This window comes from Sapajus apella, unplaced genomic scaffold, assembly GCF_009761245.1.
Source record: "Sapajus apella isolate SASKATOON/1434 unplaced genomic scaffold, GSC_monkey_1.0 scaffold1, whole genome shotgun sequence".
Classification (NCBI taxonomy): domain Eukaryota; kingdom Metazoa; phylum Chordata; class Mammalia; order Primates; family Cebidae; genus Sapajus; species Sapajus apella.
In genome coordinates this window covers 4,367,211-4,393,093 of record NW_022436941.1, presented here as the reverse complement: position 1 = coordinate 4,393,093, position 25,883 = coordinate 4,367,211, and the positions used below count along the sequence as shown (strand labels likewise).

General features: G+C 38.8%; 1 protein-coding gene and 1 long non-coding RNA gene across 12 annotated transcripts in view; both read left to right on the top strand.

Annotated features, from left to right (window-relative positions):
- Positions 1-20,721, top strand: LOC116527375. Its single transcript, XR_004258522.1, has 3 exons — positions 1-11; positions 12,845-12,850; positions 19,945-20,721. It is a non-coding gene; the product is annotated as an uncharacterized LOC116527375 (long non-coding RNA).
- PRELID2 (PRELI domain containing 2) overlaps positions 1-25,883 on the top strand; it is a 299,465-nt gene that overhangs the window by 22,148 nt on the left and 251,434 nt on the right. For all 11 annotated transcript variants that reach the window (XR_004258376.1, XM_032243857.1, XM_032243759.1 and 8 more), the window contains one exon: positions 21,967-22,072. Coding sequence is in view for 10 of the 11 variants with exons in the window: in XM_032243857.1 (XP_032099748.1) it covers positions 21,967-22,072 (106 nt within the window). In the remaining variant the exon portion in view is untranslated. The remainder of the gene's footprint in view (positions 1-21,966; positions 22,073-25,883) is intronic.

Below are 25,883 nucleotides of genomic sequence, written 5' to 3'. Positions count from 1 at the left end.
TTAATTTTAGTGTAAGGTGTCAGGAAGGGGTCCAGTTTCTGCTTTCTGCACACTGCTATCCAGTTTTCCCGATACCATTTATTAAACAGGGAATCCTTTCACCATTGCTTGCTTTTGCCAGGTTTGTCAAAGATCAGATGGTTGTAGATGTGTGGCGTTGCCTCCAAGGCCTCAGTTCTGTTCCATTGGTCTATATCTCTGTTTTGGTACCAATATCATGCTGTTTTGATTACTGTAGCTTTATAGTATGGTTTGAAATCAGGTAGTGTGATGCCTCCAGCTTTGTTCTTTTTGCTTAGGATTGTCTTGGCTGTGAGGGCTCTCTTTTGGTTCCATATGAAGTTTAAGGAGTTTTTTTCCAGTTCTGTGAAGAAGGTCATTCGTAGCTTGATGGGGATAGCATTGAATCTATAAATTACTTTGGGCAGTATGGCCATTTTCATGATATTAATTCTTCCTAACCATGAGCATGGAATGATTCTCCATCTGTTTGTGTCCTCTCTTATTTCATTGAGCACTGGTTTGTAGTTCTCCTTGAAGAGGTCCTTTACATCCTTTGTTAGTTCTCTTCCTAGGTATTTTATTCTCTTTGTAGAAATTATGAATTGGAGTTCGCTCTTGATTTGGCTCTCTGTTAGGCTGTTATTGGTGTATAGAAATGCTTGTGATTTCTGCACATTGATTTTGTATCCTGAGACTTTGCTCATGTTGCTTATCAGTTTAAGATTTTGGGCTGTGATGATAGGTTCTTCTAAATATACAATTGTGTTGCCTGCAAAAGAGACAGTTTGACTTCCTCTTTTCCTAATTGCATACCCATTTTTTTTTTTTTTTTTTTTTTTTTTTTTGCCTAATTGCTCTGGCTAGAACTTCCAATACTATATTGAATAGGAGTGGTGACAGAGGGCATCCTGGTCTAGTGCCAGATTTCAAAGGGAATGCTCCCAGGTTTTGCCCATTCAGTCTGATATTGGCTGTGAGTTTGTCATAAATAGCTTTTATTGTTTTGAGGTATGTTCCATCAATACCTAGTTTATTGAGAGTTTTTATCATATAGAGCTGTTGAATTTTGTTGAAGGCCTTCTCTGCATCTATTCAGATAATCATGGGGTTTTTGTCTTTGGTTCTGTTTATGTGGTGGTTTACCTTTATAGACTTGCGTATGTTGAACCAGCCTTGCATCCCTGGAATGAATCCTACTTGGTCGTGATGGATAAGGTTTTTGATATTGCTGTTGCAATAAAATACTGTTTGGCAGTATTTTATTGAAGATTTTTGCATCTATGTTCATCATGGATATTGGCCTGAAATTTTCTTTTTTTTTTTTAATCTCTGCCGGGTTTTGGTATCAGGATGATGTTGGTCCCTCTTTTTATATTGTTTGGAATAGTTTCAGAAGGAATGGTACCAACTCTTCTTTGTATGTCTGGTAGAATTCAGCTGTGAACCCGTCTGGACCTGGAGTTTTTTTGGTTGGTAGGCTATTAATTGCTGCCTCAACTTCAGCCCTTGTTACTGGTCTGTTCAAGGTTTCAACTTCCTGGTTTAGGCTTGGGAGGGTATAAGTGTCCAGGAATTTATCCATTTCTTCCACGTTTACAGGTTTATGTGCATAGAGTTGTTTGTAGTAAATTGTAATTTGTATTTCTGTGGAGTCAGTGGCGATATCCTCTTTATTTATTGCATCTATTTGATTCTTCTCCCTTTTCTTTTTTATTAATCTGGCCAGTGGTCTATTTTGTTGATCTTTTCAAAAACCAATTCCTGGATTTATTGATTTTTTTGAAGGATTTTTTTTGTGTCTCTATCTCCTTCAGTTCTGCTCTGATCTTAGTTATTTCTTGCCTTCTGCTAGCTTTTGAGTTTTTTTGATCTTGCTCCTCTAGCTCTTTCAATTTTGATGATAGGGTGTCGATTTTAGATCTTTCCTTGCTTCTCATGTGGGCATTTATTGCTATACATTTCCCTCTAGACACTGCTTTAAGTGTGTCCCAGAGATTCTGGTACATTGTGTCTTTGTTCTCATTGGTTTCAAAGAACATCTTTATTTCTGCCTTCATTTCATTGTTTATCCAGTTGACATTCAGGAGCCAGTTGTTCATGAAGTTGTGTGGTTCTGAGTTGGTTTCTGAAATCTGAGTTCTAATTTGATTGCCCTGTGGTCTGAGAGACTGTTACGATTTCCTTTCTTTTGAATTCGCCGAGGAGTGTTTTACTTCCAATTATCTGGTCAATTTTAGAGTAGGTGCCATGCGTTGCTGAGAAGAATGTATATTTTGTGGATTTGGGGTGGAGATTTCTGTAGATGTCTATATTAGGTTTGCTTGGTCCAGATCTGAGTTCAAGTCCTGGATATTCTTGTTAATTTTCTTTCTCATTGATCTGTCTAATATTGCCAGTGGAGTTTTAAAGTCTCCCACGATTATTGTGTAGGAGACTAAGTCTCTTTGTAGGTCGTTAAGAACTTGCTTTATGTACCTGGGTGCTCCCTGTATTAGGTGTGTATATATTTAGGATCGTTAGTTCTTCTTAATGCATTGATCCCTTTACCATTATGTAATGCCCTTCTTTGTCTCTTTTGATATTTGTTGGTTTAAAGTCCATTTTATCAGAGAGCAGGATTGCAACTCCCGCTTTTTTTTTTTACGCTCCATTTGCTTGATTAATCTTCCTCCATCCCTTTATTTTGAGCCTATGTGTGTCCTTGCACGTGAGATGAGTTTCTTGAATACAGCTCACCAATGGGTTTTGATTTTTTATCCAATTTGCCAGTCTGTGTCTTTTGATTGGGGCACTTAGTCCATTTATATTTAAGGTTAATATTGTTATGTATGAATTTGATCCTGCCATTTTGATGCTAGCTGTATGGTTTGCCTGTTAGTTGACACATTTTCTTCACTGTGTCAATGCTTTTTACCATTTGGTATCTTTCTGTAGTGGCTGGTACTGGTTTTTCCTTTCTTTGTTTAGTCCTTTGAGTACCTCTTGTAAAGCTGGCCCGGTGGTGACGAAATCTCTCAGCAATTGCTTGTCCATAAAGGATTTTCTTTCTCCTTCACTTATGAAGCTTAGTTTGGGTGGATTTAAAGTTCTAGGTTGAAAGTTCTTTTCTTTCAGAATGTTGAATATTGGCCCCCACTCTCTTCTGGTTTGTAGGGTTTCTGCTGAGAGACCTGGTGTGAGTCTGATGGGCTTCCCTTTGTGGGTAACCCGACCTTTTTCTCTTGCTGCCCTTGGCATTTTTTCTTTCATTTCAACCCTGGTGAATCTGACGATTATGTGCCTTGGGGTTGCTCTTCTTGAGGAATATCTTTGTGGTGTTCTCTGTATTTCCTGGACTTGAATGTTGGCCTGCCTTGCTAGGTTGGGGAAGTTCTCCTGGATAATATCCTGAAGAGTGTTTTCCAGCTTGGATTTATTCTCTCCATCATGTTCAGCTACACGTATCAAACGTAGATTAGGTCTTTTGACATAATCCCATAATTCTTGGAGGCTTTGTTCATTTCTTTTACGCTTTTTTCTCTAGTCTTGCCTTCTTGTTTTATTTCATTGAGTTGATCTTCAATCTCTGATATTCTTTCTTCTGCTCGGTCAATTCGCCTGTTGACACTTGTGTATGCAGTAGCAAAGACCTGGAACCAACCCAAATGCCCATCAATGATAGATTGGACAAAGAAAATGTGGTACATATACACCATGCAATACTACGCAGCCATAAAAATGATGAGTTTGTGTCCTTTGTAGGACACTTGGATGAATCTGGAAACCATCATTCTCAGCAAACTGACACAAGAACAGAAGACCCAACACTGTGTGTTCTCACTCATAGGTTAGTGTTGAACAATGAGAACATGTAGACTCAGGGAGAGGATCATCACACACTGTGGGCAGTTGTGGGGGGTTGGGGGAGGGACAGCGGGGGTGGGGAGGGATAACATGGGGAGAAATGCTGGATATAGTATATACCTAAAGTAAAATTGAAGAAGCATTATATATATATATATATATATATATATATATATATATATGTATATATATATATGGAAACTCTTGTATGCTTCCCAAAGTTCTCTAAGCTGTTTATTCTGGTTAGCATCTCACCTAACCTTTTTTCTAGGTTTTTAGTTTCTTTGCATTGGGTTAGCACATGTTCTTTTAGCTCTGAGAAGTTTGTTATTATCTACCTTCTGAAGCCTGTTTCTGTCAATTCATCAGATTCATTCTCCATCCATCTTTGATCCCTAGCTGGTGAGGAGTTGTGATCCCTTGAAGGAGGACAGGCCTTCTGGTTTTTGGTGTTTTCATCCTTTTTGCACTGGTTTCTTCCCATCTTAGTGGTTTTATCTACCTGTGGTCTTTGTAGTTGGTGACTTTCAGATGGGGTCTCTGAGTGGATTTCCTTTTTGTTGATGTTGAAGCTATTTCTTTCTGCTTCTTGGTTTTACTTCTAACAGTCAGGCCCCTCTGCTGCAGGTCCACTGGAGGTCCACTCCAGACCCTGCTTGCCTGGGGATTATCTGTGGGGGCTGTAGAACAGCAAGGGTTGCTGCCGGTTTCTTCATCTGCTATCCTCATGCCAGAAGGGTACCTGCCAGATGTTGGCCTGAGCTCCCCTTTATTAGGTGTCTCTTTGGGTATATGAGGGTCGAAGAGTTGATTGAGGAGACAGTCTGTCCCTTATAGGAGCTCAAGTGCTGTGCTGGGCGCTCCGCTGTTCTGTGCAGAGCTGCTGGGCAGGTACCTTTAAGTCTGCTGCAGCTGTCTCTTTTCCCAGGTGCCCTATTCTAGGAAGGTGGGCTTTGTTTATAAGTTCCTGTCATGCTGCTGCCTTTTTTCATAGATGCCCTGCCCCACACGGAGTAGTCTAGTCACAGTCTGCCAGCAGAGGTGTTGCCGAGCTGCTGCAGGCTCTGTCCAGCTGCTGTGTGAATTGCCTCGGTAGTGGCGGACTGCCTTGGTAGTAGGGGATGCCCTTTCCCTGACTGGGCTGGATGGTCCTGGTTCCAGCTGCACTTACTGCAAAACTGTCAATCTAGAGCATTCCAGATTGCTTGTTTTGTGGGGGTGGTACCTGTTAAGCCTGATCACCTGGTTCCCTGTTTCAGCCCCCTCCCTTTCAGTTGAATTGGTGGCTCTGTCTCTGAGGCATTCCAGGCACCAGTCGAAAAGGCCGCACAGACTTGTGTGAGTTTCTGTGGCCCATGCGGCACTAGCTGAAACTGCCACGCTGAAAACTCGTGGTGCCTTTCGGCCCAGGAATCTCCTGGTCTGTGGGCAGTGAAAACTTGCTTGGTAATGCAGTGAGTGCTCACCCTCTGCACTGTTCTCTCTGGAAACTGCACTCTGGAGCTCTTCCTATTCGGCCATCTTGGATCTCTTCTTGTAAAAATATTAACCTATTCTGAGAAAAAAAATGAAAAATTATCATCACCTGGAGATAGTGTCTGTTTACATAATTTTCTTGGTCCATTCCTAATTGACACTTAGATTGTTTCTTTTTTGCTCTTACAAACAGTGTTGCGGTAAAAATCTTTATGGTTACATATTTTCCCACTTATTCAGTTACCATTTAAGGTAGATTGAATAAAGTGAGTTTCTCTGTCAAAGATTATATGCATTTTATATTTTGGTACATATGACCAGACTTCTGTATAAGGTTTGACCTGTTACACATTTTTTTTCTTTCTTTGATTTGTTATGTTCTAATCTTCTCCAAATCACTACCTTTTCTATCATTGACACAGCAGGCTAACATTTATTGATGCGTACTATGTCAAGGTCAAAGCTATATCTTTCATGTGCATTCTTTTGAGGCTTAGGCTAAATAATTTGCCCAAGGTGATACACTCAGTAGATTGCTAAGCCAAGATACGAATGCAGGTATCATAGACTCCACCTTGAGCACAGTGGTGAGGCAGGAAAATGAACATTTACAAAGGATGGGTTTATCTTGTTCTGTAGAGTATTTTGAATCCCAGGAATGAAGAATGGGTTTTGTCCTTTGAGTAACAAGCAGCCACACAAAGGTTTCTGAGTAGGCACTGATATGCTGAAAGCTAGGATCCAGATTCTAGAGAACTTAACGTTTCCTTAGCTCTTGACGTGAATTTAGAAAGGCGTTTTAGGCAGACATTTTAAATAAATCGGTAATGGGGTGTGGTGGGGGCATCCAAGAAAGAGTCATTATTACTTTGATTTCTTTCCTTTGCCAAGGAAATATGAGAGTAATGGCTAGCCGCTGCACCCAGAATAGGGACAGTTTTTTTTTTTTTAAAGGGAATAAAAAAGCTGTCAGCACTGCTGAGTGTAAAATTAGACTTTCAAGCTGTGTGTTGGTTAGCAGGTGTGGGTGTGTGACTAGAAACCAGATGTCACTCTGTCCCTGTGCATGGCCTGTTGGCTCAATTCAGAGATGGGCCCAGAATAAGTTTCCTTTAGATACTAAGCCTCGCTCTATGTTCTCTTTACATACTTCTGATTTTGGCATCCCACTGACATCTCTACAGTTGTGGCACCTTCTTGGGTGAGAGCTACATTGGGCTTTCCCCCATCTGTACTCTCACACAACTGGAGAGCTCTAATATGCTTTCTTCCTTTACTAATTTTATCTGACGTTGTCTTCCTGTAGTTTTTTTGGAATGGAATTTCTATTCTTTCCATAAAAGATATGGGAAGATAGGGTGATGCCCTGTTTCTCGCTCATCTGATTCTCCCAGAACCCAGGTTAGCACTCCATGCCTCGGGGAAGTCTTCCTGTATTTACTTTATCCCTTCTCCTGTATCAGTTAGGCTGCCTCTTGCTGCAAGTAGTAGAAATACTGACTCAGACAATACCAGCCATCCCTTGCATGTGTTTGCTGTGTGCAGGCACTGCTCTGTGTCCTGGATGGATACATGTATATTTGTGTGTATATGTGTGTGCCTATATTTAATCCTCATAATAACCATATAAGGTTGGAACCATCATTATCGTTGTTTTACAGACTGAGGCTTAGAGATGTCAAGTAACTTGTATAAGGTAAGATGGCTAGTAAGTGGCAGCACCAGATTCAAACATGGACTGTTTGGCTTTAGAGTCTAGGTGGTTGGCAGCGACAGTGCCCTTCCTCTTACTAAGGAACTGCATTATCTAATAGCCAAGTGTGTAGTATTTCTGTAGCTCTTATTCTTTTGGCTCTACCTTTCTCTGTATGTACACTTTTTTTTTTTTTTTTTTTGAAGTTTGGATTCCTCATGACTGTCAGCAGCATCTAGGGTCAGCATACTATTTATCCACATTTAGTGAGAGAAAGAGCTATGTGGAGGAGGGAACCTGTCTTCAGCCATGAGGAGAAAAGCCTTTCCCCTGATGCTGATTGAGTCAACTTAGAACACCTGCTCCCCCTGACCAATCAGAGTGTTTAGGGGAATGATATGGGTGTATTGGTCTGGACCAGTCAAGTTCTGCTTTTGAAGCTGGAGGTGAGGTCATCCCCTCTGAAACACATGGGCTGCATGGGGGACAGGTAGGCATCTGAACAGAAATAATTGGAGTATAATAGAAGGGAACTCTGGACACCTCTATTCCTCTTCATGTTTTCTTGGCACCATATTGCCCATTGTCTTTGTTTTGCTTTGGAAGTAATGGAAATTCACTGCTGCAGATGATTACAAGGATGTTTCTTTGAGTCATTGGGATAGTAACCAGGAATTGGAAAGCCAGCAAGACCTAAGGCAGCCTCATAGTCTCTTATTTTTCCATGACTGGTTACTTTGCCTAGTAATTTATGGATTTGCTTTTTTTACACAGCCAACCTGACTCCCTCCAGACCTGCACAGGGTCTCTCACGTCCTATGCCACAGTAACTGAGTAGGCTTCTGTGTTAGAATCCTACCTCTGGGCTAGGCGTGGCTCAACACGTATGATCCACACTTTGGGAGGCCAAAGTAGGAGGATCTTGTGGCCAGGAGTTTGAGACCAGGCTGGCAACATAGCAAGACTTTGTCTCTACAAATAATAAGCAAGCATGGTGGCGCATGCCTATGGTCCCAGCTACTCAGGAGGCTGAGCTGGGAGATTACTTGAGCCCAGGTGGTCAAGGCTACAGTGAGCTGTGATCCTACCATTGAATTCCAACCTGGGCAACAGAGCAAGACCCCTGATATGGTTTGGCTGTGTCCTCACTCAAATTTCATCTTGAATTGTAGCTCCCAAAATTCCCATAAGTCATGAGAAAAACTCAGTAGGAGGTAATTAAATCATGGGGCAGATCTTTCCTGTGCTGTTGTTGTGATACTGAATAAGTCATGAGACCTGATGGTTTTATAAAGGGGAGTTCTCCTGCACAAGTTCTCTCTCTCTCTCTTTTTTTTTTTTTTTGCCTCCTGCCATGTAAGATGTGCCTTTTGTGTTTTGCCATGATTGTGAGGCTTCCTCAGCCATGTGGAACCGTGAGTCCATTAAACCTCTTTCCTTTATAAATTACCCAGTGTCAGGTATATCTATTGCAGCATGAAGATGGACTAATACAACCCCTGTCTCAAAAAAAGAGAGGAAAAAGAAGAATTCTACCTCTGAGACTGTAACTGTGTGCCCTTGTACAATTTATGTCACTTACCTACTCCTCAGTTTCTTCATCTGTATCATGGGAATGATAAGCCCTTTTGAGAGGGTGGTTGTAAGAATTAAATGAAGTTATACATAGAGAGAGCTTAAAATAGCTCCAGCCCATAGTGGTCAGCAAGTATTAGTGTTTCGTATTATTAATTTTAAAGTTGTTATTTTCATAATCTTAAAAATTCTGATAACTTTTGATTCTTATTCTCAGTATGTATTTAATATAGAAACAGTGTTTGTAATCATTTATGGTTACACTGCAGAAATATGTTCATGTTGGGGTTTTGCATTCCCTCAGTACACATCTTTGGGGCTACGTGTACCTCAATTTGAGAGGCATGGGACTGGGAACCTTGTATTTTAGTTCCAGAGTGAAACTTAAGCTCTGGAGAGAATAGTATTCAGGGTCAATGCAAGCACTTTGCATGGATGAATCTGCTCACATTTCTGGTGTTCTTCTAGTTTTATGCAGTGATCTTGGCAGTTGTAGATACTGGAGCATCACACAGGGTCCTCTGATGCACTGCTTGAGTGTGTAGAATGAGAGACACCACACTCATGCCCTGCTTTGCCTTACAACACTTGGGCCAAATCAGAAAAAAAAGTGGATCTTAATCTGAAAAGAAGAAAAAATTAAAGCCCGCTTTTGTGGGAATACACTTTATTATGTAGAGCAGGACACAGGCATTTACTTTAGAAAGTGGAAATGAAATGTATTATTTTAGATGTTTTCAGAAGGAGGAAAAAGGTCATGGTTTTTACCTTCAGAAATCTTACATTGAGATAGATTTGTTAATTTCTTACTATTTTGTGTTTGTGTCTGTTCTTTAAAATATATTTATTTGTTAGTTTCTGGTTCTTTTCTTATTTATTACCCCTTTCCTTTTAATAGGTATTTGTTACATCATGTGGGAATATAATTGACATGCATTTGATTTGGTTTTAGTAATTGACATTTGCTTTATCCAAGTATGGCAATATAATTCTGAAAGATAATCATCTTGTAAAAGTATTTTCTTGGGCTTTGCTCTTTCAGCATATGTGTTTTTATGCTAAGTAAAACCTTTCTGGTATCTTCAAGTTACTACCATCAATGGAGACCTATTCTATTCATGATTTTGTGGAGCTGGGTTTTTCCTGCATTTGAGTAACAAGATTCTTCTTCTGTACTCAGCACAGCATCTCAAAGGCCATGTCTTCAGCCTTCCACATCTAAAAGCTTTTGCTTATCCTCTGATGTTTATTTTTGACATTATAAATGCTTACCCAGTCCGGGCATGGTGCCTCACACCCATAATCCCAGCATGCTGGGAGGCTGGGGAAGGTGGAAAAACAAAAGCTCTCCCAGGGCCCAGCATAGGCTTATGGCCAGGTTGAGGCTGGCTCTTTGTCTTCAGGTGCTTATTGCCTCATTGCATAAAGACCGTTTTAGGGCCCCATTTGGACCCTGCTCTCCTGGGCAGAGTGGTTGGGTATAGCTGGGACATGGCAGTGCATCAAGACAAAGGACCGGGCACAGTGGCTCACTCCTGTAACCCCAGCACTTTGGGGGACCAAGGCAGAGGGGTTGCTTGAGCCCAGGAGTTTCAGACTAGCTGTGCAAGATGGAGAAACCCTGTCGGTCTACTAAAAATACAAAAATTAGCTGGGCATGGTGCACATGCCTGTGGTCCCTGGTACTTGAGGGGGCTGAGGTGGGAGAATTGCTTGAGCCTGGGATGCGGAGATTGCAGTGAACTGTGAGTATACTACTACACACTCCAGCCTGGGTGGCAGAGTAAGATCATGTCTCAAAAAAAAAAAAAAAAAAGGACAGCAACAACAACAACAAACAAAAAAAACCTCAGCCTAGCAAAGTGTGTGTTAATAATATTGAATATATCCCTTGGATATGTTGATTCAACATTTATAAAGTTCAAAGAAATTTCTCCTGGAATATAGTGAAAAACAAGCCTAAATCAAACTTAAACACTGATTAAATTAATGAGATGAGAAGCTGTTCTTTTTTTTTTTCTTTTCTTTTCTTTTTTTGAAAAGGTTTTGCCTCTGTTGCCCAGGCTGGAGTGCAGTAGCACAATCAGTTCACTGCAGCCTTGAACTTCGTGGGGCTCAAGCAATTCTCACACCTCAGACTCCTGGTAGTTAAGTAGCTGCGATATAGGTATGTGCTATCATACCTGGCTAATTTTTTTTTTTTTTTTTTTTTGTTTGTAGAGACAGGGTGTCACTGTGTTGTCCAGCTGGTCTTGAACTTCCAGCCTCAAGTGACCCTCTCTCCTTGATGTCCCAAAGTGCTGGGATTATAGGCATAAGTCTCTGCACCTGGCTGCAGCTGTTGTTAGGTGAATACATTTTCACTACTACTGAAATTAATCATGAATATTCTTCACTTTAATAGATATGTATATAACTTTTTAAATGTTTTATTTTTGAATTTCTGTATTAAAATGTCCCAAGTCTCAAGTGTTCATCTGAAAAATCACAAATAGTATAATTTGCATGTGCTGAGGGCTCATTGGGCATGTTTTTTGGTGTCAGTTTTTTCCGCCTGCTCTAGAGTCTTTTTAGAGTTTTTTTCCATGAGTGAATTCAGTAGTCTAGTGACTTCTGTGTGTTTTTAAGATTGGCACTGGCCTTTTTGATTGACCTCCAGACTTGCTTTTACTGAAGTATTAAAATAATCTGGCTCTGCTGAATTAGGAATTATTTCTAAGCCCAGCCCTGGCACTAAAGGGCTTGAGCATGTAGTTAACTAATAGCCTGAATAAATACTACTGTATTCATCCCAAAACATGACTCCCTGTGCTCATATTGACCTTGATTTCTAGTGCACCAGTGGATAATCAAACAATTAGCAGAAAGCATCACCAATTATGAAAAGCCAAGCAGTGGGGCCTTTTCTATATAAAAATAACCATGTGGGCTGGAGCTTTATTTTTGGCTTAATAAGACTGCCCTCCAAAAGATACTCATTTGCCATTAGATGTTTGTGTTCATATAATCAGAGTCTCCGCTGGTTTTTATCCTATACTAATTGTTTTGTGGTGGCTGTGCACTGAGGTCACAGTTTACCACTGTATTCCCTGTATTCAGCATAGTGCTTGGCTCACAGAAGTTGCTCCATCACCGTTTGTCTTATGAATGATGAATGAAAATTTGCGAAAGGGGATGCAGATAGTACTGTGGGCTGAAATGGGAATGGCAGAGGAGTTGTGGGTGGGAAAGGTAAAGAGAAGAAATTTGCTGCAGGGTAAGTGCAAACTGGGGAAGCCCAGTAGGATTTGGTAGGAAATGCCATATAGAAAGAATCTCTACATTGAGCCAGTAATACAGGAGCTTCTCTTCTTGTTTCTGCTTAGTCAGTTTATGTACTCTTTGATTCTGGGAAGAGTGATAAAACTGGCCTGAGCTCCCTCACAGAGTGATGTAAAGACTTAATAAGATAAAAAATAGACATGATCTGCACATTTACAAAGCACCAAATAAATGTAAGTTACTGGATCTAATGGTGATTAAATGTTGTTTTCAAAGTATGGTGACTGTTTAAAGTTACTAAATTTGAAAAGTAGAGTAAGCTGTTTTATTGAAAAGGAAAGTGGTAAGTGAGCTAGAAACAATGTTTAGCCAAGAGAGCATTTGATGACATTTATAAGTAGGAGCTTTTGAGATACAGTCAGACACTGCTTAACAACATTTCAGTCTATGGCAGACTGCATATATTAAGGTGGTACCATAAGATTATATTGGAGCTGAAAAATTCCTATTGCCTAGTAATGTCGTAGTCATCTTAATATCATAGTGTGATGCATTACCCATGTGTTCGTGGTGATGGCCATATAAACAAACCTACTGTGCTGCCAGTTGTATAAAAATGTAGCATATACAACTGTGTATAGTACATAATACTTGATAATGGTGTATTAGTCTGTTTTCACACTGCTGTAAAGAAATAGCTGAGACAGGATAATTTATAAAGGAAAGAGGTTTAGTTGACTCACAGTTCTGCATGGCTGGGGAGGCCTAGGAAACTTAAAATCATGGCAGAAGGTGTAGAAGCAGCAAGCACCTTCTTCACAAGGTGGCAGGAGAAAGATAGAGCGCAGGGAAAACCGTCACTTTTAAAACCATCAGATCTCATGAGAACTCCCTCACCATCAGGAGAACAGCATGGGAGAAACTGCTCCCATGGTCCAATCACCTTCCACCAGGTCCCTCCCTTGACACTTGGGAATTATAATTTGAGATGAGATTTGGGTGGGGACACAGAATCAAACCATATCAAAGGTAATAAATGGTTTTGTTACTGATTTATATAATAACAGTACCATTTATTGTTGTTTTAAGGTATACTCCTAACTTATAAAATATTTTAAAAAGTTAACTGTAAAACAGCCTTAGGCAGGTACTTTATGTGGTGTTCTAGAAAGCATAGTTATCATAGGAGATGACAGCTTCATGTGTGTTATTGCCCCTGAAGACCTTCTGGTGGGACAAGATGTGGAGGTGGACGACAGTGGTATTGATGATCATGACCCCGTGTAGGCCTAGGCTAATGTGTGTGTTGTGTGTTAGGTTTTAACAGAAATGTTTAAAAAGTAGAAAAAAATTGAAAAGAAAAAAGCAAATAGAATAAGAATGTAAAAGAAAATATTTTTATACAGCTGCATAATGTGTTTGTGTTTTAAGCTGTTTGAAAACTGTGAAAAAGTTAAAAATGAAAAAGTTTATAAAGTAAAAAAGTTACAGTAAGCTAAGGTTAATTTGTTATTGAAGAAATAGAAGTTTTAAAAATAAATTTAGTGTAGAAATAGAAATTTAAAAAATAAATTTAGTGTAGCCTAGGTCACGGTATTTATAAAGTCTAGATATGGTAATATTTTAGACCTTTGTATTTACTCATCACTCATTCACTGACATGTAGAGTGACCTCAGTGCTTCAGGTTCCATCATTCATGGTAAGTGTGTATCATTTTTTATAAATGGTATATATATGGTATCTATCTTTTATACTGTACTTTTACAGTGCCTTTTCTATATCTAGATATGTTTATATACACAAATAACATTCTGTTGCAGTTGCATACAGTATGCAGTATAGTAACATGCTGTGCAGGTTTGTAGCCTAGGAGCAATAGGCTATACCATCTAGCCTAGGTGTGTGGTAAGCGATACCATCTAGGTTTATGCAGGTACACTCTATGATGTTTGCACAATGATGAAGTTGCCTAATAATGCATTTCTTAGAACATATGTTCATTGTTTAGTGATATATAATTATATCTTATTGGATACCTGTTGACATTTTTTTTTTCATTGTTCTTTTTCCTTTGAGTTGTTTTGAGTTGTATATTGGCCAAGATTCAGCGGGGGAAAGTTAAAAATGCGGATTTACCTTGGATATTCTGGTTTTGTATCTCTGGGCTAGCTCCTGAAAATCAACATTTTTAATGTTCTCCTGATGAATCTGTTGAGTAGCTAGATTTGGAATCCCTGATAAATAGTAAGTATCCCAAGGCCACAGTGGTGACCAAACATACAGCAAGCACCCCTTTTGGAACTTCATTTTTTATAAAATTCTTGATAATCTTATAAAGGGCGATCAGTTAATAATCTGACTAGCAAACACAAAACACTTTTCAGTGGAAACAGCTGCTGAAAGGTCAAAATTCAGATGAGGGCTCTACTGAATTTATGCAAGAAGAATTATCAATGGAAATAAGGGATGAGGAAAGAAGACTTTAGTATTATTAGTGTCAAAATTGTATTGCATTTTCTGCTCTTAGGAAACACAGATGCCAGTTAATTTTTTTTTCTTTTGCTTGGTTAGCTCTTGCAGCTATAGGAAATCAAAAATTTTGTTATTTAAAATTGATACTTTATTAACCAGGTATTGAGATAATGCAGAATAACCTAAAGATTTCCAGATAATAGAAAGGAACCTGGTGACAGTCTAGACTTAGGGTCTACATCCTCCATCAGGCAGACAATCAGCACCAGCCATGAGTGGGATGCATGCACTGTTGGGCCTGATATCCCGAGACAAGCCTCCACTTGGGCTAGTTTACAAACCATTATGTATTTTGAAGCTTTGCCACCCACTCAGGATGCCCTTAAGCTTTCACTAAATAGAACCTTTTCTAGGTAATAGGATTGTGGGAAGGGACATGGGATCTGAAGTTAACTGTGTTAATAGTGGCCCTGTCACTTATTTTTGTGTGACCATAAGTAAGTTTGCGTCTCTGAACCTCAGTTTTTTCATCTGTGAACCTGGGTTAATATTATGTACCTTATAAGATTGTTGTGAGAACTAACTGAAATGCATGCATATAAAAAACAATACAATGCTTTACCACAATAGACTGTCAAAACGTGTTAACTGTAATTATTAATAATCAATTCTTAAATACTATGTTTTAAGAGACAGAGCCAGACCATCCTGAAATACATACCTGTACTAAGCTGGGGGCCTTTGAGAGTCTACCATTTGATTTATTTCTTAGTGTATGGCATACTATGTTGATGCTCATCGTTAATAACTTAGGTAACAAGCTATTGGTTTCTGGGATGGGTTAGAAGAACAGCTCAGAAGGAGAGGGCTTAGGAGAGGAGGTCAGAAAAGGATGGTAGAGTGGTTTCACAGTGAACAGTGTCGGGTAGCAGGGTGGGACAGGAGGCTGGGAAGTTGACAGGCTTCTGCTCCAAGAGCTTTGAATGTCAGAACTGGGGTGGGGAGGGGTCATTCCCTTCATTGCCAAGTAGTTTATGGTGATTGAGTGCCACCTAGAAGTTAATGAAGTACAGAGTCTTGGAGGTGGCTGGGACTGGATTTTCACTGGGGGCATTTGACTTCTTAGCCACTGTGCTTTTTTTTTTTTTTTTTTTTTTTTACTTTAAATGGGAATAATAATGGTGGTTATAGTAGAACAGCATTATTGTTACTAGTGTTAGTACTGTTTACACACATTTGTTGAGTGCTTACACATACTACCTTGAGTGCTTTCCACATATTGCCTTATTCAACCTTGAGACAACTCATGAAATAGGTATTATTAACCCCATTTTACAGAGCAGACCAAACTTTACAGAGCTTCAGGAATTTACTGTGTTGGTGGGTAGGCAAGATAACACAAGTTATGAATGTAGATGGTCTAATTCCAGGAGGCACACCTTTATTCCCTATCTCAAAGGCATATATATATAGTGTGTGTGATTTTACATGTATAAATACATGTGCTTATGTTAAGGCTGAAAACTGCATAGCATTTAGTGAGAGCTCTGCAAATTGCATTGGCTTTCTGTGGAGGCAGTTATGTAAATGGGTTCAGACAGACAGCATGGGAGAGACTACATAGTTGGGCATGGTGGAGCAGCAGTGATTCAGTCAGGAAGTCTCTGCAGCAGTGTCAGAGCCAGGGAATTGGGCTGGAGTGAATGGGCAGTCTGACCTGAAGACCTTGTGTTTCCTTTGGAAACCCTATTTTTATATGCTTACAGGAGAATGCTAAAAACATGATTAGAATTGAGATGTCATCACAACAAGAGTATCTGTGGAACCTTTTTTTTCCCCACTCAAAGACACTTTAATTAGCTTCCCATCATGAAAACAATTAGTCAAGATTTGCCATACCTAACCAGTCAATAATTCAAGGACAAGATCTCATTAAGAGCTTTTGCTTTCCCAGAAACTGCTGTTTTGAGGATTCAGCACTGGTGGCTACATGCTCTGGGGATTAATTCCTGATCCATATTTCCCCTGAACTTTTTTGTTTTCTCAAATCAAGAAGAAAACACATTTTAAAATGACTGTATAAACTGCCCTTCATTTTCACAAAGGTGTTCTGGGATTTGAGTTATGCTTTCTCTGTCACAGTTCCATTGGGTTCTGTTTTGAATTACATCCACTAAGTGGACAAAGCAAGAGATGAGACAGGCAATGCTTGAGTGGGTGAGCCTCACGCTCAGATTTTGTGAGTGGCTTATCCCTCAGCCAGGTGAAGGTTGCCCTCTGTTGATCTGAGCTGGTGGATCTCCTGGGACATCTGGTTCATTTTCCCTGACGCAAGTATTGAGATGTACTATATATTTCTTCCCATCTTTCGCTTCTTCACTTTCTCTTCCCTACATTCCCTCTGTCTCTTCATTCTTTCCTTTGTAAATGCATTGTTGATTTCCTACCATGTGCTAGTCTTTGCAATTAGAATTGAGGATGCAATGAAGAAAAAATAGGTACAACCATTTAGAAAAACATTTGGCCTGATCTATTAAAGTTGAAACTGTGCATGTGCTATGGCCCAGATAATTGACTCCTGGATACTCCAGAGATACTTGTGTACATACATATCTGGATATATTATAAATATTTTCATGACGGCACTGTTTAAAATAGCTATAAACTGGGTCCATTCTAAATATCTTCTGTAGAGTGGATAAATAATTTGGAATGTTTTCAGTCAGTAGGACATTATGTAGCAATGAAAATGAGTAACGACATGCAACATTGCGGATAAATTTTACAAGACTGAGCATGCGGGCATTATTCACCCTGTCTTAATAGACAGGCAGTGACATGATTAGCGTGTGCTTAAGAAGTTGACTTTTGTCAGTATGGAGTACAGGGAATCCATACAGGAGATACAGACCCCATTGGGAGGCACTTTGCAATGGTCTTGGAGAGAGAAAATTCTATGCCAAGCACAGGCAGTAGCTGTAGCAAGGAAGAGAGTGACATGGATTGTTGAGGGACATTAGAAGTGAAATAAGCACAATCAGGTGACTAATTGGATGTTTGGATTGATAGAGAGGGGACCATCTAACTTGTTGCTAAGACTTCTAATCTCATGGACTAGAAGGACAGTTGTGTCATTGACTGAGAGCCGAGGAAGACTAGGATTTTGAGTTGATAGATAATGAATCCTCATGGCAGTAAGCTATATGACCTTGGGCAAGTTATTGAACATCTCTTTGCCACAGTTTCTTCACTTATAAAAGAGAAAATAATTTTCAAAGCATAGCAACCTCAGAAGATAATACAGTGTCTGATCTAGAATATACACTGTTACGATACCAGTTTTTGAGGAGTAAGTATGACCCTGAATTTGTAATATCATGAATGTGAAGGAGAGTCTTCTCTGTAGGCTTCTAACAAATGCTTATTGAACTCATTCAGAGATGAAAGACAGGTGAAGGAAAACTTGAATCATCCTTATATGTCTTGAGGATGATGAGACACTAAGTACTTCAAGTACAGGGTGGGGAGAAAGTCTTAGGACATAAGCTACAAAGAAATGAGATTACATAATGTGGGGAAAGAAAAGCCAAGAGGTGATTTTATGAGACTTTAAATGAAGGGCAAGCCATAAGTTAGCATTGCTGAAAACGGTTTAAAAGGCACAGAGCCATTTATAAAATGCTTTATCTATTTATATAAAAGTGATACTCAGAGCCTTATTATTCAATAGACTTTTGCGGTGATTACCAAAGGAATACATATTTTTTAATAGAAAGTTTCGAAACCACTAAAAAGAACAAAGCAAGTAAATAACATATAATTCTAGTGCCCTAATGTTAACATTTTAGCTCTGTTCACTTACTCATCTGTTCATCCATCCATCTATCCATCCACCCATCTTTTCTTTTTTAATGGAGCTGAAATTAAACCATATGTTGTTGTGTAAGCTGCTGTGTTTTGCACAGAACCTAAATGGAGATGAATTCTAGTGTGAGGGATTTAGGTTAGCTATTTGTAGTAAGAAGAAAGTGTCTGATGTGCTTTATCAATGAGTTATTGAGGGAAAGTGCAATATTTTCTTCTCTGGCAGTCTTAAAATATAACAGGATAAACTCTCATCTCGTTGATGGCAAGGGCATGACCCTGCTTTACTGCCCTGTTATTCTCTGATATGTGGACAAAACCTAAGAGTGCTTTTCTGAAGACTTCTCCCAAAAGTGGCAGAAAGAAATATTGGTTAGAATATGATGTAAGAAACTTTTATTAATCCCTCACCTACATTTGCCTTCAGGACTGAGGTCTGGAGAGTTCATCTCTCCCAAGAGTGTGAGACTGTTCAACTTTTCATTTCTCAATATTAAAATCACTGTAAAATTCTATTCTGACTAATCCAGAATAAAGACGGGAAAGATTAGTGTCACCAAGATATAGTTTTCCATGAGCAAATCATTTTAAATAGGCTTAAATCTAAGAGGTGAAAACTGCTTAGACTGAAGGAATTTATGTCAGATTGGATGGGATAACTCGTGTGTGTGTGTGTGTGTGTGTGTGTGTGTGTGTGTGTGTGTGTGTGTGGTGGAGGAAAGAGAGGGAGAGAGGGGAGCTGTATGCATGATCTAAATGTAGAGGCTGCTGCTATTAGCGAGGTCTGATTAAGAGGTTTTAATAACCATTTTGACCAAAATGACAGTTTGTTGGATCCAGTGTTTTCTCAGATTTTTTGTTTGTTTGTTTCAGTGCGTGTTCTCACGTATCATGCATATAAACACATGCCAACTATATATACAGGAGACTTGGCTCTCATTTCCTTTCCATAGAGATGTAAGGTTGGGAATATGTTTTCTTTGTTGAATAGTTTTGATTACAAAGAAATTGAATTAATTCATCTAACAAATGCTTATTGAACTCATTCAGTGTAAGCACTGTGCTGAAAATGGGGAATAGGAGATTGTCTAAAAGCATCAAGGAATGGCAATAAGCATTTTAGTCGGTGGTGCAGATGTGACTATTAATCTATACCTGGTACTTGGTGTCCTCAGAAGAGAAGCCTCCTTTACCTTCAGGGTAAAGCCTAAACTCCTCAACCTGAGACCATTTGCAATCTTGTCTTCACTTATCCTTTCAGCCTCATATCCTAGCATCTCCCACATCCATCTTATGCTCCCGCCATTTCTATAGGAAGAATTTTTCAAACCCCATGCCATGTACTGGGCATTTTTAGATAACTTATGGCTCCTCAGACATCCTCTCTTCCTTCATGCCTCCTTACCTGGATCCTTGCGGTTTTCCAGTAATGGAGTGTTTCATCTCCAGTTGCTGATACTCTCCCACTTATCTGTTTGTCTTTTCCACTAGCCAATGAGATCCTGGAGGAGAGAGACCATCTCCTTCTCTGTGGACTTCTAGCAGTCAGTATGGTGCTTAGCATATAGTAGCCATGCAGTCAGTGTGTTGAACAAATAAATGAATGAGGCAAAATTAAGTGTAATCCAAATCTCTAGTGGTGATAAACTCCCTTAGCTTTTGTTTATTTAGGAAAGTCTTAATTTCTCTTTCGTTTTTGAAGGATAGTTTTTCTGGATATAGTATTTTAATGTTGTAGGTTTTTTTTTAATTTCAGTATTTTGAATATGTCATTGCATTTACTTCTGGCCTGCAAAGTTTCTGCCAAGGAATCTACTGAAAATCTTATAGGAGCTTAATGTGATGAGTTGCTTTTCTCTTACTGCTTTCAAGATTCTCCCTTTTCTTCTGTGACTTTTGACAGTGTGATTATGTGTCTTGGTGTGAGTCTTTTTGAATTTATCCTAGTTGAAGTTCATTGAGCTTTTTCAATTTGTATGCCAATTTCCTCCCTCAAATTTAGGGAATTTTCAGCCATTATTTCTTCAAATAGATACTCTACTTCTTTCTCACCCTCTTCTCGATTTGAGATTCCCATAATGTGGATAATGATCTGTTTGATGATGTCTTAGGCTCTCTTGACTTTTCTTTATTCTTTTTTTTTTTTTTTGGTTCCTGACTTAATAATTTCAAATAACCTGTCTTTAAGTTTGCCAGTTCTTTCTTTTGCTTGATCCAGTCTGCTGTTGAATGAACCCCTCTAGTGAATTGTTTTTTAGTTCCATTATTGTATTTTTCAACTCTGGAATTTCTGCTTGGTTCTCATTTTTAGTTTCTCTTTGTTGATAGTCTCATTTTGTTCCAGCATTTTATTTTTCTTGGTTCCTTTAGTTGTCTGTTTTAGTTCATGGAGTATTTTAATATGGTTATTTCAAGTTCTTTATGAGGTAATTCATAAATCTCTGTTTCTTTCTAGAGATTTGTTTCTTTGATTTGGCCATGTTTCCTTGTTCCTTTGCATACATTGTGATCTTTTGTTGAGGTTTGGGTACATGAAAAACAACCACTTCTCATAGACTTATGGACTGGCTTCATACAGGGAAGACCTTCACTGATCAGCCTAGCTTGAGATTCCAGGGGCCTCTCAAACCTTTTTGGGGGATGCATCTTCTCTGGGTTTGTGTGTAATTTCCCAGTTATAGAGGACTGCCTCTGTTTTCAAGAACCCATGATCTTTTGTAACCCTTGGTGGCTGTCTCAGGTACTTGCAGGCTCTTTAGTGTAACAAGCCACCATGCTTGCTTTTGAGAGTATTTTGCCATTTTCTTTAGCACTCTGAGTCATGCCTCTCTTAAAGACAGAATGTTGGATGCACAGTTAGCGCTTTTCTGTCCCTCCTGAGGAAGAAGCCAGAAGTTGGGAGTTTTTTCTTGATTGTGTTACATGATGCTGGGTGGGAAGCACCTATCATGGGTAAAAGCAACAAACTTTCTTATCTGCTTTGATGTGGCTCTTCTTGGCTTTGCACTCACCTGGGTGGTGCTACTTCTTGAGGGAGTTCTCACAAAGGCACTTTGGTTTATATATTGTTCTTACGTCATTGTCTCTGGGGGTAATGAGGGCTTGGGACTTTCTATTCGGCCATCTTATATCACTTTTAAGTGTAATGTAACTCTCCGTTTTACAAAATGAAGATAATTAATATTGATATAACTTTGGTAATTAAAATTGGTAGAGATAGTGACATATCTCTTCTGTCTCACCCCCTTCTCCAATTGAGGAATGCAAAAGTCATTCCAGGTTTCTGGTTTTCCAGTCTTGTCTCTATCTGACTTTCTTTAGTAATAGTAGCTAACATTTAATAAATACTTACATGTCGGGAACTCTTCATATTCCTGTGATGTGTGATAACTCATTTACTTGCAACAGTAGTTGTAAGAGAAAGATACTATGGTTGTTCCCATTTTACATGTGAGGAAACCAAGTTAGAGAGAGTCTAAATAATTTACCTAAGGTCATATCATTGATAATTACCTCAGACTCAATTTTAAAAAGAGATTTTGCAGCATGAAATGAATATTCTTTAATTTAAATAAGACTGTTGTGAATATTATATAAACTATAAATTACTTTTAACAAAACTTCTTATAACAGGCAGTTATTGAATAATTATGGATATTATTTTGTACTGATTATAAGTGGTTATTATGCAGCTACAAATGTCTGTAGTTTATGTATCCAACCATAGAATGACATCAAAGATGTGTTTTTTTGATTTTTGGTGTTTTTTTCTTTGCAGGACAGAGTTCATTCAAAGAGGCAGAATTTCAATCACAGGAGCTGGATTTCTCAACTGCATTCTAGAAACTTTTGCCAGCACATTCTTAAGACAGGGAGCCCAGAAGGTAACCTTATTTCTGCTTTGAACCAGTGTTAATTTTAAAAAACAATAAGAGTTCCAATAGGGTTATTGAATAAGACTCATGAACAGACCTAATGAGAAAAACATAGTTAATAAATATATGCAAAAATAATTACCCTCAAAATTATTACATAAACCAAAATCAAAGTAAAACTAAAGTGCAATTTATGGCTCATTAAATTGAAAATATGCTAATGAAAAGTATGTGAAAATTTGAGGCATACTTACAATCTAATTAAAGAAATAATCAGAATGAATAATAATGTATAGTATGGTGACAGCTATTTAATAAAAAAGATAATGATAGTTAATATTTATTGGGCACTTACTATGTACTACTGACTGCTAAAAGAATTTGTATTTATTATTTCATTTAATCCTCACAAACCTTTGAAGGAGCTATTACTGTTGTCCTAATATTATAAATGAGGAAAATACAGAGACCCCAATTGTCCCTCCTTGTAGTTTTCAAACTCTATTCTCAAGGGAGCTTAGGCTTCCATCAAAGTGATTCAGAAGTCACATTGGTGTTCTAAGGTCCTGTGCACCCTATTTTAAGTAGAGCTGTTCCATTTTAATCTGTCTTCTATGGCATTCATTATGACATTTATATCTTCTATTTTCTTGCCTTAATAGCATTATTTTAAAAACATCTTTATGGCAAAACCCATTTCTTATGCATCTTTATGTGCTTATTGCAGTGCTGAGTATAGAGCAGTTGCTCCAAAGTGTTTTATTATTGTTATTAATTGTGATGATAATTATACTCACTTATTTCTAGATTTTACTCAGGACTTTGGTATAAGTTACCTCATTTTGTTTTGTGGGATAGAGTTAACCACTGGTCTAAAAAGCTATTGTTATGACTCTCAGAGACTTCTGGGTAATAGACCCTTGTTTTCGTTTTTGTAAGTCTAGGTTTAAGGATGAACCTGTACTAGGAGGCATTCATCTGGGAGGCTGAGGGCAGTGAATGAATATTCAGTACTGTTTTGTATACCATAGACCTACTGTTGAGATTGATGACATGTTTTTGCTCCAGTTGAGGTGGTTCCTGGCACATATTCAGACTGGTCCAACCTCTTTAAACCTGGACTTGAAGGGAGTAGTTGAACTTCCAGAAGATCTGATGTCACCTTCACTCACTCAGATATTATTGCAGATTTTCTGTTATATTGCAATTTATGCATTTGTAAAAACTCCCATGTTCTGCAGCATTGCACTTTAAAAATAGTGGAACTGATGAGAAAAGTAATTTTCTTGCCATGTTTCTTACTGAGTTGACTTCTTGTGCATCCTTTAAACTCTGTATGATAATAGTAATATATTGAATATAATTTTTTGCAATATAGGTGTATTAACTAGAAGTATGGGATGTTTTTGGGGGAAGGTATAACATTTAGCTGAAGTAGGGTTCAAAGGTAGTGTTCCCTATCATCAAGTTGATTGCAAATGTTCATTTATAAAAACCATTCTTGTAGGCCATATAAAAACAGGTGGTGGGCTGGATTTCGTTTGTAGGGTATAGTTTGCTAACCCCTACTTCAGATAAAATTATTTCATTAACGGAGGTGAGTCTGTATTTGACTCATTGATTAATCTGATGAATCTAATAATGAGTTTTTTTTTTTTTTTTTTTTTGAGAAAGAGTCTCGCTCTGTCACCCAGACTGGAGTGCAGTGGCGCAATCTCGGCTTACTACAGCCTCTGCCTCCTGGGTTCCAGTGATTCTCCTGCCTCAGTGTCCCAGGTAGCTGGGATTATAGGCATGCACCACTACGCCTGGCTAATTTTTGTATTTTTAGTAGAGACAGGGTTTCACCATGTTGGCCAGGCTAATCCTGAACTCCTCATGTCAGGTGATCTGCCCTCCTTGGCCTTCCAAAGTGCTACAATTAGAGGTGTGAGCCACTGTGCCCGGCCTCTAATAATGAGGTTTTAATCGTACAAGTTATATACATTCTGATCCTGTAAGATGCACAAAGTGAAATTTTTACTCCGATTTTATTAATGATAACGAGAATTCCTATTTTATTAAAAAGAAATGACTTGACTTAAAAGATAAGTATACTTGATATGTGGTAACTGCTTTCCCGCCTTCCTTCCTTTTTTTACAAATATATATTGAGCATCTGCTTTGCACTAGGCACTGTGCTAAGTGTAGACTAAATGTGTTTCTTTTCTTCTTTTTTTTTTTTTTTTTTTTTTTTTTGAGATGGAATTTCATTCTAGTTGCCCAGGCTGGAGTGCAATGACACAATCTTGGCTCATTGCAACCTCTGCCTCCTGGGTTCAAGCAATTCTTCTGCTTCAGCCTCCCTAGTAACTGGGATTACAGGCTTTTGCCACCATGCCTGGCTAATTTTGTGTTTTTAGTAGAGACGGGGTTTTTCCATGTTGGTCAGGCTGGTCTCGAATTCCCGACCTCAGGTGATCCACCCGCCTCGACCTCCCAAGGCTAAATGTGCTTCTTCAAGGTCACAGAACTAGCAAAGGGTGGAGTCTGAACTCAAATCCCCATCTTTTTTTCATTAAGAGTTTCCTCTTGCCACTTTATTGTGCAGCGCTTAGATGAATGAAGTGACATTCTTGCCTGCCTAGCATCACTAACTTCAGTAATACATTTGTTCATTAGATGAATTTGTGTTGTGGTCTTACTCCCTTTGGATTTATTAGGACTATTTGGTTGTGAGTAACAGAAACCACTTCAGGCTAGCTCATTTTAAGGGTACAAGGGTGGTGAGACTGGCAGGCTTCAGAAAGGTCTCTACTGGGAGCTGAACGCTGCTAGGAATCCAAGTAGTATTCCTTCTTCAGCTCTTGTCTGTAAGACTATGTGTCTGTTTTATTCCACTCTTCCTGCGTAGTCTGATTTTCTCTGCTCCCCAGGCTATATAATGGGACATGGGCCTCCACTGTCAAGTGTACAAATTATATATTAATAGAATTCTCACTAATAATAAAATGGCTTATTTGTTTTCTTTATTAATTCTTTGGGAAGGACTCTTGTTGGCCTCCCATAGGTCAGGTACCACCAGGAAGGTAGAAGTCAGGTTGTCCAGTTATGGCTTATCCTGTGCCATGACCACATGGACCAAGGTTGGGGGCCACTTCTCAGGAAAAGGGGTTGTAGGGGGATATATACTCCCCCAAATTTCTGGCATGATCCCACAGTTGATTCTATTTTCCTTGATGGCAGAGAGGTGGCTTTATTCATCTTAATCTTTATTCCCTCCTCCCAAACTGTAGTACCAAACTGTAGTACCTTAGACAGTGGTCAGTCTATTCGTGTGGGAATGAGTAGAAAGAAGTCAAATGCACAGGGAGGTTTACAGTTGGTTTCTGATGAATATTATCTGGAAATAATCAGGTGACTTCAACTTCTTAAAGTGATCCCTTTTTATTCTCTTTTATTATGCTCAGAAGTAAGAATATATTTTTCCTGCGAGCTTTTGCCATTTCTGACTTTACTTTTTCTTTTTGAAGAGGCCACATTTAATTAGCTTTTTGATTTTAGGAGCCATTTATGCTTAAGTGTCTTTTTTCTTTTATCCAAGTGGTCGTGTTTTCCAGTATTGCCTGACTTCTGATAAACCTTCACAGCTGAGCCTGCATAAATGGTGTCTGTGGAAGTCACCATGAGAGTGTTTTAGGTGACTTTATTATCACTTTAGGGCTTATCCCTGAGTCTTTTTAGTAGTGGTAATGATGGGATCTGATATCTACTTTTTTCCAGAAAAATCAAAACTAGGTACTTACAAACTTTATATTTTTATGTTTGTAAATTAAAAGCT